At 44.0% G+C, this 13,998-nt stretch overlaps 2 protein-coding genes across 10 annotated transcripts in view; both read left to right on the top strand.

The window, feature by feature from the left end:
• The first annotated feature begins 2,760 nt into the window (after positions 1–2,760).
• On the top strand, positions 2,761–7,502 carry CEP20 (centrosomal protein 20). 7 transcript variants are annotated; one of them, XM_041401875.1, is made up of 5 exons: positions 2,761–3,084; positions 3,548–3,745; positions 4,347–4,431; positions 5,287–5,426; positions 7,074–7,502. In XM_041401875.1, the coding sequence occupies exons 1-5, from the start codon at positions 3,057–3,059 to the stop codon at positions 7,148–7,150; spliced, it is 528 nt and encodes a 175-aa protein (XP_041257809.1). In that variant the 5' UTR covers positions 2,761–3,056; the 3' UTR covers positions 7,151–7,502. The 7 variants fall into 7 exon arrangements, 4 of the variants coding, with proteins under 4 accessions (XP_041257809.1, XP_041257808.1, XP_041257810.1 ...); XM_041401874.1 differs by having other exon boundaries at positions 5,284–5,426; XM_041401876.1 differs by lacking the exon at positions 7,074–7,502 and adding an exon at positions 5,592–7,065 and having other exon boundaries at positions 5,284–5,476.
• Positions 7,503–12,877: 5,375 nt separating this feature from the next.
• Positions 12,878–13,998, top strand: part of MYH11 (myosin heavy chain 11) — a 54,387-nt gene continuing 53,266 nt past the window's right edge. For all 3 annotated transcript variants that reach the window (XM_041401917.1, XM_041401916.1, XM_041401918.1), the window contains exon 1: positions 12,878–12,981. The gene's annotated coding sequence lies outside the window, so the exon portion shown is untranslated. The remainder of the gene's footprint in view (positions 12,982–13,998) is intronic.

Raw genomic sequence — 13,998 nt, 5'->3', positions numbered from 1 at the left:
GCAGCGGCAGCTCGGAGCCCTGATTGGCTCCGCGTCACGGGGATGCCGAGCCCGGGGCCGCCGCCGCCCGCGGGGGCGGCCGGGCAGCGCCGCGTGCGGGCTCCGCGGGTGCGCCCGCAACGCCGGCGTGGGTGCGTCCCGCGGGGCCAGCAGCTGCTCCGCATCAGGGCGGACGGGCCCAGGAGCCTCGGCCAGAACCCGACGCCTGCCTTTGTTCAACGCAGAAATGCCCCGCGCCCCCGGCAGCGTAGCCGGGGCGGAATCGCTGCCCCCGGAGCTCCGCGGGCGCGCCCGCCTGCCCGGGTCAGTTGCACCAGCAGCCTCCAGGGTCCTGCGCCTCGCACCCGCACCGCACCTGCCCGCCGGGCTGGCCGCAGCCAGCGGTGGGCATGACAGTATCTCCCTCTCCGAGACACTGCTCCTGGGAACAGGGTCCCAACGTGTCCCGCGAGGAGGGGTACCGCAGTGCCCCGCTGGCACCCGGCCCCGCGGGACTCAGCCAAGGCAAGGTCCATGGGGAAGGCCCCAGGGAAAGCCTGAGTTCGCCTTCAAACAGCTCACTTCTCAGCGTGAATCAGTTGTACTGGTTTCAATGCCCTCAACCAGTTCAAGCTGATTAGCACAAACAGAACCAAGACATCTTCATCCACAGCCAGGTTTGTATGAAAATACGTAGTAGTTGAGCTGACTGCACAGCCCTGTGGTTGCATTGGGCTGTGTCTCACGGTGTCTTCACATCCTATTTAAAATGCACCAGTTAAATCCAGTCAGCTCGCCTGACTACCAGAATAGACCAGCTGGAGTATGGCGGTACATATGTAGGAATGGCATCGCATGCTGCAGGAAATAGCAGGGTGGTTACATAGTACTCTACAGTAACATCTGAAATCTTTAATCACACAAACCTCAATTTAAAATGCTCTTGTCCATCCAGCGCAATCATGGTAACAGACAAAATTGTTAAAAAAAAAGAGACAGGTCTTATTTGTTTAATGTGTAACTTAAAAGCAGCCATCGCACACACAAAAAATATATCACAGACTGCTTCTTTATTCACCTGCCCTTTCAGAGCTGCAGTTTCAGAGCTGTGCTAGTGGTGGCCAGATTGTCCACCCGACTGCAGTATTTCTGTCTGTCCCCCTGCATCCTGCACTCTCAGAGGAGCAGCAGCGGCGGAGTCCAGCCCACCCAGCTCCCGTCTGCACTGATGAACGGAGCACAATCACCACAGAAAGATCAAACCACACGGTGGGTGTCAGAAGTCCTATGAGTTTGTCAGTTTAACCCATACCTTAATTCATATCCTGTTGAAATCTTTACAGTATTGCAAGACAACAGCTAAATGTTCAAATATGATTCCCTTCATTTTTATATGCAAAAGAGAGTAAATAAGCATGAAGTGAGGAGTGTCTAGAAAGATATTTTTTACCCACACATGTTTATTGTAAGCTAAAAGACTAACAAAATTTAAGTTTCACATTCCAAATACTTTTCTTTCAGCCCCAGACTGTCCCAATGTCACCAGTTGTCATGTTCCATGTCAATAATGTTTCTCCTCAAAAAATTATTCTTGGATTTCCACCTCAAACTAGTTCTATTCCAATTAATTATATTTCCTTGTAGACCAAAATACAGAGTAAATAATTAATTAATGTGAGAAAAAGCAAAAGAGTTCAGAAGAAAAATATAACAGATTCAAAATATTTTTTGTGGAGGAGAAAAACTAGAGCTGACACAAGGTCAAACTTGCAGAAATACAGAACCAAATCTCAGAGTACCAGAAAGTCACTGAACGTGCATTTCACAAACCATTGTTAAAACACAGATTCATACAAGAAATAGAAACTGAAATCTTGTCGAAAAAGGAGATTCCCTTGCAAGCAGAAAAAAGAACTACACACAATTCTATATGATTTTTTTTTTTTTTTTTTTTTTTGTAGAATACAAATTTAAGTAGGTCGGGAAACTGACGCAGTGTGGAAAACTTCAACTTATCAACGGGAAATCAGGTGTGATGGAAGAGTGACTCACAAGGTCATGGAGAAGTTTGGAAGGATGCAGAGAAACATGTTTAGACTGTGAAAATGCCATAAAGTTAAACACAAGCAGCTGTTCGTCCCCAGGCTGCCCCTGGGGATGCGGGCAGCGGGCTCAGGGTGGCCGGGGGCAAGCACTGCTCTGACTCACTGTCAGCGACTGCTGGGCTGAGGAAACACATTGACTTCACCACCACTTCTGATTTTCCTAAATTTTATTTATTGACCTCTGCCAGAGAGGCTTTGGAAGACTGTCATATAAATATTTGCTTTGAGAGAAAATATAACAAACAAACAAAACAAAACAATCCTAACAAACTCCCCAACCCCTACCCTTAAGTCTTGTCTTAGGTTTTACTGCCTAAGACAACTCACATTTTCCTTCAAGCCTCAGCAGACAATAGCAAATCCAGTTTGTTCACCCACACCAGCCGCATTTCCTTTGGGAAATACTTAATGCATTGACAGAATAAACACTCTTGACTCATCCCAGCAACAAGGAGCACACACACAAGCCTCCAGACACGCCAGGGATCCGCAGGCTTGCAAAACACCCCGTATACAGTTACATTTTGGCAAGTCCTTTTTATTAGAAACTCAGCTTTGGCGAGTCCTTTTAATCAACAGTACATCTGTCAGGGACTCGGTGCAAAACTCCTCCGCTGCACACACGGAAGAAATTCTCGCTCATTTTCCATGTTTCCTTCCCCGATTTTTGCCAACCTCTGAAATTACAGAAGGAGAAAGCGTGGCAACCCTGACACTCCGCCCAGCTGACGGGGCTGGACAGCAGGACACCGAGCGCTAGCTGCACGGCCAGCACGGAGGCGCTGCTGACGCTGGTTATTCTATCCCGGCACGACCTGGCCCCGGGCCGCTGGCAGCAGAGGGATCCCCCGGGGCTCCGCTCCCTCAGGGAGCTCCCGCCGCCCGGCCCCGCGCTGTCCCCTCACGGAGCTCCCGCCGCCCGGCCCCGCGCCTGCGCAGTGCGCGCGGCGCCATCCGGGTCCCGGCGCGGCCATGGCGACGGTGGCGGAGCTCAAAGCAGGTCGGGGCCGGAGCCGGGGCTGGGTTCGGGGATGTCTCGGGCCGCCGGGAGGGCAGGAGCGCGGATCGGCTTTCCGCGGCCACACGGATGGGTCTCAGAGCTGCCGCGGGCGCTAATGGGGGCCCCCGTCCCTTGGCGCTGCCCCCGCCACGTACCGTGGGCTGTATTTCAGTCTACTTCTGTATTAAACGCATCTTGGTGCAGTAACATCCTATTTCTTAGATTGCCAGAATGTATGCTTGCGACTAAAAAAAAAAAAATAAAAGTTGTGTTTGCGACTTTCCTGCAGGTTTAATTTTATCTGGGCCGTGCCCGGCCTGGTGGGTGCTGGCACGCGCGCGGACACCTTATCGCTGCCGCGCGCCTTATCGCGTACGCCAAAACTCTGTTTGTGCCGGGGCTGGTTAATGCTGCTGCTCGAACGCGCTTGGCTTTAAACTGACCCGCCTTTTTATGGTGGCAGTTTTAAAGGACACCCTGGAAAAAAGAGGAGCTCTTGCCCAAATCAAGGCGAGGATCAGAGCTGAAGTGTTCAATGCCCTGGAGGACCAGAGCGAGCCGCGGCCCACGCTGTCCCGGGAGAACCTCCTGATCAATGAGCTCATTCGGGAGTACCTGGAGTACAACAAGTATAAATACACAGCATCCGTTCTGACGGCAGGTATTGGCCATGGATTTGTGTCATCGCGGTAATAGTACCAGTGATTGTTTGGTTTAATCATTCCATTGATATTATGGAATTAGTAATGTGATAAGCTGCATAATCTTGTCTTCCCTTGGGAATTAACAGGGTACAAACAACCTCTCCACAGCTCTACTTGCAGCATTAAGCTAAATCATTCCATTAGTTTTCAAGAAAACTTACTCTTTTCTCCTTTACCCGAGGTAAATTATTTGACACAGTAGTTGATGCAAGGGCAAGAAAACTTGATAACAGCTTCCAAACTCAAATTTCTTGACATGCCTGAGAGTAGTAGTTTAGAGAAAGAGTTGTTTGCCTGATGAATTTATCTTTATACAGTAAAACTTCTTTAATATTTTTCTTAGATTCTTTAAGAGTGAAGATAAAAACTGTAATGTGCTATTGTAAATTATGCCTGTATGAATCACTAATGCTTAAGTGAGTTCCCTGGATTTACAATACACTGTTAGTTATTAATAGTCTAAAAGAGAGCTGTGTGCTCTCATGATGTTTTGAAGTCTTCTGTTAATTGGTGACATTTTTCTTACTGGTCTTAAGATCCAGGGATTTTGTTTTCCAGAATCTGGCCAGCCTGAAGTGCCCCTGGATAGACAATTTCTTGCCAAAGAGCTGAATATAGTTGAAGATGCAAGTGGAAAATCAGTGTAAGGAAGAATTTTGGAATGCAATGTATATTCTGTACATTCTATATGCCAGTATATTTTTCTCTTTAGTGTAATTATAAATCACATACAGATGTTCTCACCAATTAAAATGTGGCTGATGGTCCCACGCATGTTTAATGCTGGATTCAGCTTCAGGATGCCAAACATGAGGCTGTTTTCAGACATACTCCAAACTAACACTGCATTCTGCCAACACTGTGGCATTCTCCAGGCAGTGCCCTTGTGCACCAAAACACAACTCTCTTACCAGTACAGTCTACAGAAGGTAGATCTGCTCTTTGCATCTCTGTGAGTTGCTGTGTGGAGCAATAGAAAGATTACTGTGAGATTAGATATAAAATCAGAGTGCAGCAATAAAACTGCATTAATGACCTGAGGCTGAAGCAGGCTCAGACACGTTCAGCATTCTCTGCAGCTTGTGCTGTCTGAACCTGTCAGGTGCCTAGGAAGAGCCAAGTTTGAGATGTGCCATGGTGGACTGGCCCACCAAAGTCTGATCTCTTGTGAGTGCATGGATCCTTCTGATCCATGGGTGAGAATGTGGATCTGTGCTCCCGTGCTGAACACACTCCAGTTCTTCACCTGCCAGGGGAGCTGAAGTTCAGTGGAGATGTCTCTTAGTCTGAGCTTTTTAGGGCAGTGTTGGTGTTCAGGGGGAGCTTAGGTCGGTGCTTATTTATGTAATGATACTTGGATGGGTTTTAAGTCATCAAAGACATATGTACATATTGTAGAAGTAAATATTAAGATGTAAGAAGTCCTGGGAGAAGTGTATTTTAATGTTCAGTATTTCACAGACTTTACAGACTACTTTTGAATTTCTCCCTTAAGCAGACCTCTCCTGTATGGAATTCTCTCACATTTCTTGCATGGTGGTAAAGAAGAAAGTACCCAGAATATCCTTCCAAAAGTGTCCTTGCTGAATTATCCAAAGCAGAACCTTGGCAAACCAGCTGCTGAGAGAAACCAAAAAGGTGTGTGCAGTATTATTTTTGCAAACGTTTATCTGTGACCAGATTTCCTAGTGTCCTTGCTGAATTATCCAAAGCAGAACCTTGGCAAACCAGCTGCTGAGAGAAATCAAAAAGGTGTGTGCAGAACTTTTTTTTGCAAACTTTTATCTTTGACCAGATTTCCTGTGCCATGGATATGCTTATATTAGCACAGCCATGCAGCTGGACACGTGTAGCTCCTTCTCTGTGCACGGAGTGCTTTCATCTGACACCAGATGGCTTTACCCTAAATGTTCAACTGGCCAAATTGTACTCCCTTACATTATTACAAACCTGAAAAGGGTCAGCTAGAGACAGTCTCACTATACTGGGAATTCGATACAATATTTTAACCTAAATTCTCAATAAAATAAATAGTGAGCATATCTCTGTTTCTCATCTGGTCTAACCTAATTTCTATAGAAAGTTCTTAACTCTTTAGCTGTCAGTTCTTTACATGGGCATAAACTTCTTCTGAGAACAAAACTCATATCCTATTTGCCACAAAAGCTTAAACCCAAAGTTCATTGCTCTACAGTAAACACTGCTAAACCTTACTTGCCTTTTCTGGTCTGCTTTTGGAGTGGTTACAATTAATACCACCTAAGCTAGAGAACAAAAAGGTTCATTGGCCCAGCTTTTTCCTTCAAAGAGTCTGCTTGGCATATTGCTTCATTTTTTACTGTGAAAATTTATTACTCTCCTGTTAATTTCATGGTTTGGTTTGTATCCAAACATTTCAAAAGTATGAAGCCTGAGATTTTACTGATATCCGAAAAGGGTGAGAAGTACTAACAGGTTTTTAACAGTTAATTTACTGAGACAATTACGTTTTTCTTCTGCCAGAAGAGGGGGCTGAAGAAACAAAATTTCCATACCAAAACTACTATAAATTACTTGTTTGTTAGAAAACAGTTATTCCTATCAGAAATTTCTCCATTTTTAAAACAAACTGAATGTCTAGGAGAATTGTTTTTAAAGTAACTTTTGTTTCTGCTGACTCTGCAGGGTCACCTTGCCCTGTTGACTTCAATATAACTTCACATGGAGATTTAATTGGTTACAGTTAGTTACAGAACTCAGGATCAATCATGAGACACAACAGCACATTGCTTTTTTAGAACTAAACAAAAAACTAAATTTTTAAGGCTTTGAACCTTTAAGTAAATATATTCTGAAATTACTGTCTGCATGTGTCTGTGGAGCATGTTAGTTGAGACCTAAAGGCAGTGGGTTTAAAATACTAATTATCCAACTGTGTTCATTAGGCTGCATATTCATAAACTCAACCTGCCAAGTCTCTTATTTAACATCTGACTTGCTTTTCACTTTAGAAATTATCTGGTTTATTTAGATGTATGAGTATCCCAGCAGACTGGGGATCCTGATAAAAGGTGTGAAATCTGGTGTTTCTTTACCTCATTCTCTACAGCTGAGTTGGAAGTTGTCTGAAATCCACTCTCAGTAATATAAAGCTTTTATCTCCTACAACTGCATGGAAACATTTATCTGTAAAATTTCCTAAGTTCCCCATGATGATATTGTACATCCAAGTTGGTAATAGTAGAAGGTAACTCACCTTGGACCTCCAGATGCATGAGAATATTTTTGTCTGTGTTTCATTTCCAGACAGAATTCCAGAACCAGGAAGGATGGCTGGCACGAGCTTCGAAGAGCCTCTTATTTTACAAAGTATAAAGAGATGATATCTTTCATTTTGTAATTTCTCATTTCCAAGGTCTGTCAGATTTAATTTAGGACATTCTTCATTGCACAGATTTCTCCAATAAATCCAGTGGGACCATTTTAGCTTGTAATATCTACTCATGAGACAGGATGACAAGGTCATGCTTACTGTCAATTTAAAAAATGTTAGCAAAGCTCTCTTTCCACACTGCTGATAGAAGGAAGACTGTATAGGGACTCACCTTAGTGAATCCTGTATCTAGAATTGCACCTGAATATATAAAAATTAATTTTTATATAATAACTTATAATTTTTACTTTTATATCCTTGTATGTTTTTTCTGTGTTTCTGAATAAAATTTTTCAATTTTATTCTGTGTGGTATTTTGAGAGTGTTCAAAGTAAACATTTCAATCATTCTTTTTAAAAAGAAGCTGCAACTTTCAGATAAGTAAGGGAAAAGAAATTGTAATAGAAAAATTGAAGTGATTTAGAGGGATAGTTGTTTTTAATTCTCCAGAAATGGGGACTATATTTATCCTCATTCCAGCAAACAAACAAGAGTAAGTTTTTTCCATCTGGAGTTGCTATAAATTGTTTGGTGTAACACTGGGTATATGGGAGGCAAAGGAACTTCTGGGTTTTTTTCCCAAATGGCATGAAACTCTAAGGCAAAGCTAAAAATAAAGTTGATAGTAGATTACTGATTCTCAGAACTCATTTTTAGCTGAGGTATTTACATGTTTTGAAATGGTAATTTATTTTAAAAGCCAAACTTGCAGGAGTACGTAAAAAATAACATCTATTTTTTTCTCTTCTCATTTTAACAAAATGCATAAAAGTTAAATATATCCAGTGGTACTGAGAGGAGTTTTGTATAACTAAATCTCTAGAGGCAGGTCCTTAAAAGTCTTTATTGTTAGATAAATGGTAGAGTGGAAGGGGGAAGAGAGGAGGAGAACTTGCAGTTTCTGCAGTTGCAAGGACCCCAAGTTGTGAATTTCACACTGTGAAGTTTTGCCTTTATCTTGATTTGACCCAGTTAGCATTGTAGGGATACTTTTTATTTCTCCCAGCAGCCTGCACTGTAATGTGGAATTGCAGAGAGGCTGCATTATCCATTTGAAGCCTCAGCAGTGAGCTCATCTCCTCTGTGACTGGCAGTGCTGGCAGCTCCTCGCTGGCTGATTTGTGTCTCAGGACTGCTGCCAGGAGGGGAGGACCTGTGTTTGCAAATAAACCTCAATCAAATCCATCTTTAAGTCCTCTGCAGCAGTGGCAGCTGACCACTGGATGAGGCAAGGGAATCTCTCTGCTGTGTGCTCACACCTCTGTCACCTTCAGCTGCTGGGCTGAAGAGCCATCCCTGAATTTTTAATTTGACTTTCTGGAAGTTCAGTGCTAGACCCGTGTTTTTCCATGAAGCAGTGGATCAAATTGTTATGTATATTGGGATTATGAATTGTCTTTTCAAGAGCAAAGAAAAAGGCTCTGAAAACACAAAAGCTCAAACCTTCTGTGCTATGCAAATGTTTCAGTGTAACCAAAGGCACTGCTTCTGCTTTCTGTCTTCCCACCATAGATCATTCAGATGCTACCCAGGTGCCATGGAGCTCCCTGGGAAATGAATTTTTATTGGTAGAAATTTAAAAAAAATATCCCCCAGGCTGAAGAAGGCAAAGGGATGTTTGGTACCTGCCCTTTCCCAAGCACACAGCTCAGCAGGCTCCTCTCTCCACAGTCAGGAAAGCAGAGACTGCTACAAGGGCATCCTTCACAGAGCTTTGAGGTAAAGATGTATGTCTGAAATCAGAGACAAAATACATTTGAAACACAGGGAATCTTTGGACTCTTTTCTCTGGGGATTCACCCACTGGACAGTGGGTGGAATTTGGTCTGTTTGCTCTGGGTGTAACTTGAATTTCATCTAATTCTCCAAAACCCTCACAGCCACATCAGGGGGTTAGAAAAAAATCTCTTGTTTCAAAGTATAATCATTGTACAAGCAAACTAAAGGCAAATTAAAGTGTATTTCTAGTGATGTTTATTTACAACAAAGCTTTGAAATATGTCTGTGAAAATATACTGGTCCAATAATATTATTAATTGTCTAGCATTTATCTTGTCAGTACATGAAATATGAGAGTATCTTTTAAGATGCTAAAACACAGCAAGTCCTCTGAATGTCAGACTGCCTGCCTTGTTACTGGGTGAAGAGGAATTGCAAATCTTTCCCACATGGATGCACTTAGCATTCCTTAAAATTTTAAGGTGAGATCAATATTTAGATCAAAATATTTCACAGTCTTAGGGTCACAGGTTCGGGTTTTAGAAGAAATTGCCACCTAGCTGAGCATACACAAAAATTACTTTCTTAAATTCAGAAGTTGCATAATTACAGCCTGGCATGTCTTGTATTAACTGCCCTTATTCTTTCTACTGACAACAGAAAATGAAAAAAAAAAAAAAAAGATACAAGCTTATAGAAGTTTAGGGTCTTTAAACAGCAAAATGCATTTGTGAGTTTTGTTGGAGAAAGAACATTAACCAAGAGCATTATGGAGGGAATGCCATTAAAAGAGGCTGTTTGTTGTCCAAGCACATTATCACAAGTGAAGGTGACAAGGAGCCAGTGAAGTCTGGTGTGGATATCAGATCTGGAAAGCACTTTGGAAGAACTTAACCCACAAGTTTTAAAAATAAAAAATTCTTCAAGACCAAATTTTTGCTCTCCCCTTGAAGGAGAGCAAACTGTGTCTCTCGACTGCAGCTGTGCTGTTTCAGAGGTTTCAGTTTCTGTCCTGCACAGAGGAGATTTTTTGAAGCTTTATCAGCTCCCCCTGAGGAGTCAGTTACGTTTTCCTTCCTGAGCACCCTCATGTCAGGCACTCAATCTCAGTGCCACTGGATCATTTTTCCGGAGGACTGATTAGCCTTGGGTAATCACCTTTAGGAAAAGAAACCCCGAAATGTTTGTTCACACTTGCAAATACACCCTTTCAGCAGCAGCTGATTCAGACCTGCTCTGTGCACTTCTCACACTTCACCTGACCACCTGCAGCAGGTGAAGCACAAACATCAAGCAGCTGGTGAGTGTTTTCCCTCATCAGACTGTTCTCAAGATGGATTGTCCTGGCTTGGACACAGACTGTCCCTCCTGCTGCAAGGGCACAGCTTGACACAGGTGGTAATCCACCACTACAATTACCTGTTCTAATTACACCTGTCATCTTCGAGAAACATGGTTGGTAAAACTAGAGTAAAAACATTTCTAAACAAAACAAAAATTGCTTACCTGATGCCTTATTTAACAAACTAACATCACCATCTGTGCTGTTCTTTTTTCCTCTCTCTTGTGTTCAGGTTACATCATGGTAAGGCAGCTAAAAGTTCACTTCTTTCCTTCTTGGGTCCCCTTTCTTTTCCCCAAGTACAATATTTACAGTGCAAATTCAGTAAGGAAATATTTAAGGGTAGGCTGCTTAATGCTTTATTTTTTTCTAGGAAAGTAATTAAAACAAATAAATAAACAAATCAAGGCAGTTCAAACAAAGCTTATTTTCTTGTCACAAACTTATCATCCACTGGAAATCCACAGCTTTCATTTTGAAGCAACTTTGGTTTAAAGCAAACACCACAACTTTCAGGAGCCCCCAACCAGGCTGTCAGATTAGTATATTCTTACATTAGCTTTTAAGTGGAGGTTGGAGGCCATGCTTATACTCATCAATTCTTACCCCACATGGCTTGAGAGTGCAACTCTTTCAGTCCCAGCAGTAAGCAGTAATATTTTTTTTTTACTTTCCAGCTCCATTTAATGTCACATCATAGATCACCCTCCGGCACTGCTGCTGTTAAACTCCCTCCTCGGGCAGCAAGCCTGCGTGTGCAGTGGTTTGCAGACCAGCCAGAATAATTTCCACTCCTTTTTAAGCTACTATTATAATGTGTCTGGTTTTGTGAAACAGCTGCATGTGTTTAAAAGGAACTTCTTAGAATAACATTGATGAATGTTAAAATGATCATACTTTTCAGAGGATTCCCTTGCATTTAATTGTGTTTCTAATTAAAAGCTAAGTTTGTAATCAAGAAACTGCAGGAGAAAAAAAATAAGATAGGGCGAACTACCCTGCCCTGTGAGGAACTTTCTGCTAAGAAGGACAAGTTTCTTGGATTTATGTGGTGGTGATCATTTCCCTGGCTTTGCTCCAACGAAGTCACACATGCACAGGTCTGATATGGCGCTGCTGGGTCCTGGAAGGCTCTGCATGGCTCCGTGGCAGCCCCACACCACTGCAGACACCAACCCTTCCCCTGGCAGGACGGTCTGTGACCTCTGGGACTGTGTCACTGCCCTGGCAAATCTGGTCTTCTCCAGCTGAGGCCCAAACTTGACCCCGCATCTGATATTTCTAAAATGTTGCAGAGTGGAAACCAGAAACCCCAGCGCTCTTTCCCTCTCTCCTCTTTGTCCAAATTTTTTCACCACTGGCCAGAACTAGAAAAAGAGATTTCAGGTCTATCACACCTGAAAGTTCCTGCCCCACTGACAGCAGAGGTTTTCAGCCCAGCCTCCCCTCATAGGTATTTTTTTAGGATGATGAGACCAATATGAGCTCCATCCATCTTCCCCAGGAGGGTTTATTTTCCAGAGAAGACAGAGCTGTTGATGTTAAGAGAAATAATTTCACTCAGGCCTGTGCTCTGATCCTTTGGGTATACACCATATTTAGTCTGTTGCTGAGAGGGGGTTGTTTCGGTATTTTGTATTTGGCACGTTGATGGGAATTCCTAGAGGATCCTAGCTTTCCCTTTTTGGGATATCTCCATCCACAGGTCCTACTGCACAAGGCTGTTGGCTACAAGGGGAGGAAGGAGGGGGGACAGCTGGGGACTGAAGGTTTGGGGGGTGTGAGGAAGGTTTGATGAGGACCAGAGCACTCCCTAACCCCTGCAGGTCTGGCTCCCAGCGCCCTGTCCTGCTCTCCCTGCCAGCACACGGTGCCTGCTCCCTGTTCTGTGTGTGCATCCCAGGGACTGTGCCCCCCCCAGCTCTTCACCACTTCTCTTCTACATTTACGGGCACAGGGAGGTATTTCTAGGTATTTCTTATATATGAACAAGTATTTACAGTCCTTTCTCAAGAACTGAGCTGCACACTGGATCACAAAAGTAACTTAGGCAAATCTGATGGGAAGGTGGCAAACAACCCTCTCGTTTCCTAGGGGCAAAGGAGGCTTAAACCAGCCCCAGGCTCCAAATGTCACATAAACACAGGGAGACCCAGAGCCACTTCCACTCACACAGTTCTGCTGTGTTAGGAATGACCCTCTTTGCCCAAGCAACCCCTGAACTCAGGGACCTAGCTCCAGCAAAATGCACTGACAGTGGGTAGGAAGCATCCTGTGCCACATGGCCCGTGACCTGTCCTTTGCCCTTCTAGGCACAGGGCCATGAGGGGCAGAGAGACTGCCAAGGCAGGAAGGAGTTAAAGGTCCATCTGCTTTGTCAGACAGCAGGGAAAAAGGGTGAAACCCTGAACTTGTGATTTAGGGGCATCCCTTTCATACATCTTTTTGAAAGCCAGAACCAGCTTGCTTCCCTAAAAAGTGGCTCGGGGCAGGGGCCACAGCCCAGGGTTAGGCCCTGCTGGGAACGAGCTCCTTGGCTCAGGCTGTTTTTTAAGCCAGGTACCAAAAGGATTTTCCAGCAGGACGTGGTTTCCAGGGCCCCTCCCCACTGACAAGATTCTCCTCCTCTATATAGGGAGGCTGCAAAGGCAGCGAGGACTTGGGCTGTCCCGGCTGGTGGCTGCATCTCCAACTCACTCTGCTCCCCCCATTGGACACCTGTGAGTACCACGGGGGGCCAGGTCCCTGCTGGGGACTGGGCTGGGGGCTCACAGCTTTGGGAGGGGGACTCTGGCACCTTAACTCTTACTCTGCTCTGCAAACACATCCAGAGCATTAACCTTGGGATGGGAACAGACCTCTCAGATGTGCTCGGGCGATTCATCCTGATTTGTGTTACTGCTTGGGTTCTGCTTAAAATGCATATGTGCATGCTGAAAGTGGGCACAGGTGTTCTAGCCTGCTTCTGGTCACTGCTAGCACTGCCATTGCTGGGTCGAGCCTGCAAGACACCAGCTGCAGAGAAGGAGTCGTGCTCTGAGCCGGCAGCAGCGCTGCCACAAGGTGCAGAGCAGTGCAGGTGGTCCTGGCAGCTGCTGCAGGTAACCATCACTCCTGCATTTGGGAATGAAAAACCTGAGATGCTGATCTTCTTTAATGTTCCTAATCTCTCAGTCCTAATAAAGGACTGCTGAAAGAAACTGCAACCAATTAAAAAATATTTGGTTCATCAGTAACTTGTTCTTTAAAGAGGAAAAATGCTTAAAAATTAGAAGAAGGATAAATGGCCCAGCATTACATATGTATGCTTTAATATGCTGGGAACAAATTTGAAGCAAAAATTATCTGACAATTTACTGAACTACAGTAATTTCAAAGGTGGCATGCCTTTTTTTAAAATGGAAAATAAAGCAACAAACGTATAAGAAAATCCCATAAGTAAATTAAAACGACAGTAGATGGCAGTGCAGAAAGCAGCTTCAGCACCATCCCACAGGTTCACGGGCTTCTTTCACCTATATGTGCGTGTCTGTGTCTGTGAGCATGCACACCTGTAAAAATGTTGATATTTATGTGACAGGCATACATGTTTGCATAATTAAGAAGCGTCATGAGATATTTTCAATATAAGAGAAATCAGAAGGCTTGTCATTACCTTATATATCCATATTAGTAAAACCTTTTTCTAAACTACACCTGTTGAAAGACAAGCCCACCTTGCCCTTCACTCCCAGCTG

Source organism: Onychostruthus taczanowskii, unplaced genomic scaffold, assembly GCF_017590055.1.
Source record: "Onychostruthus taczanowskii isolate IOZ18803 unplaced genomic scaffold, ASM1759005v1 scaffold19, whole genome shotgun sequence".
Classification (NCBI taxonomy): domain Eukaryota; kingdom Metazoa; phylum Chordata; class Aves; order Passeriformes; family Passeridae; genus Onychostruthus; species Onychostruthus taczanowskii.
The sequence above is the reverse complement of the archived record's forward strand: the minus strand, read 5'-3'. Positions and strand labels throughout refer to the sequence as shown.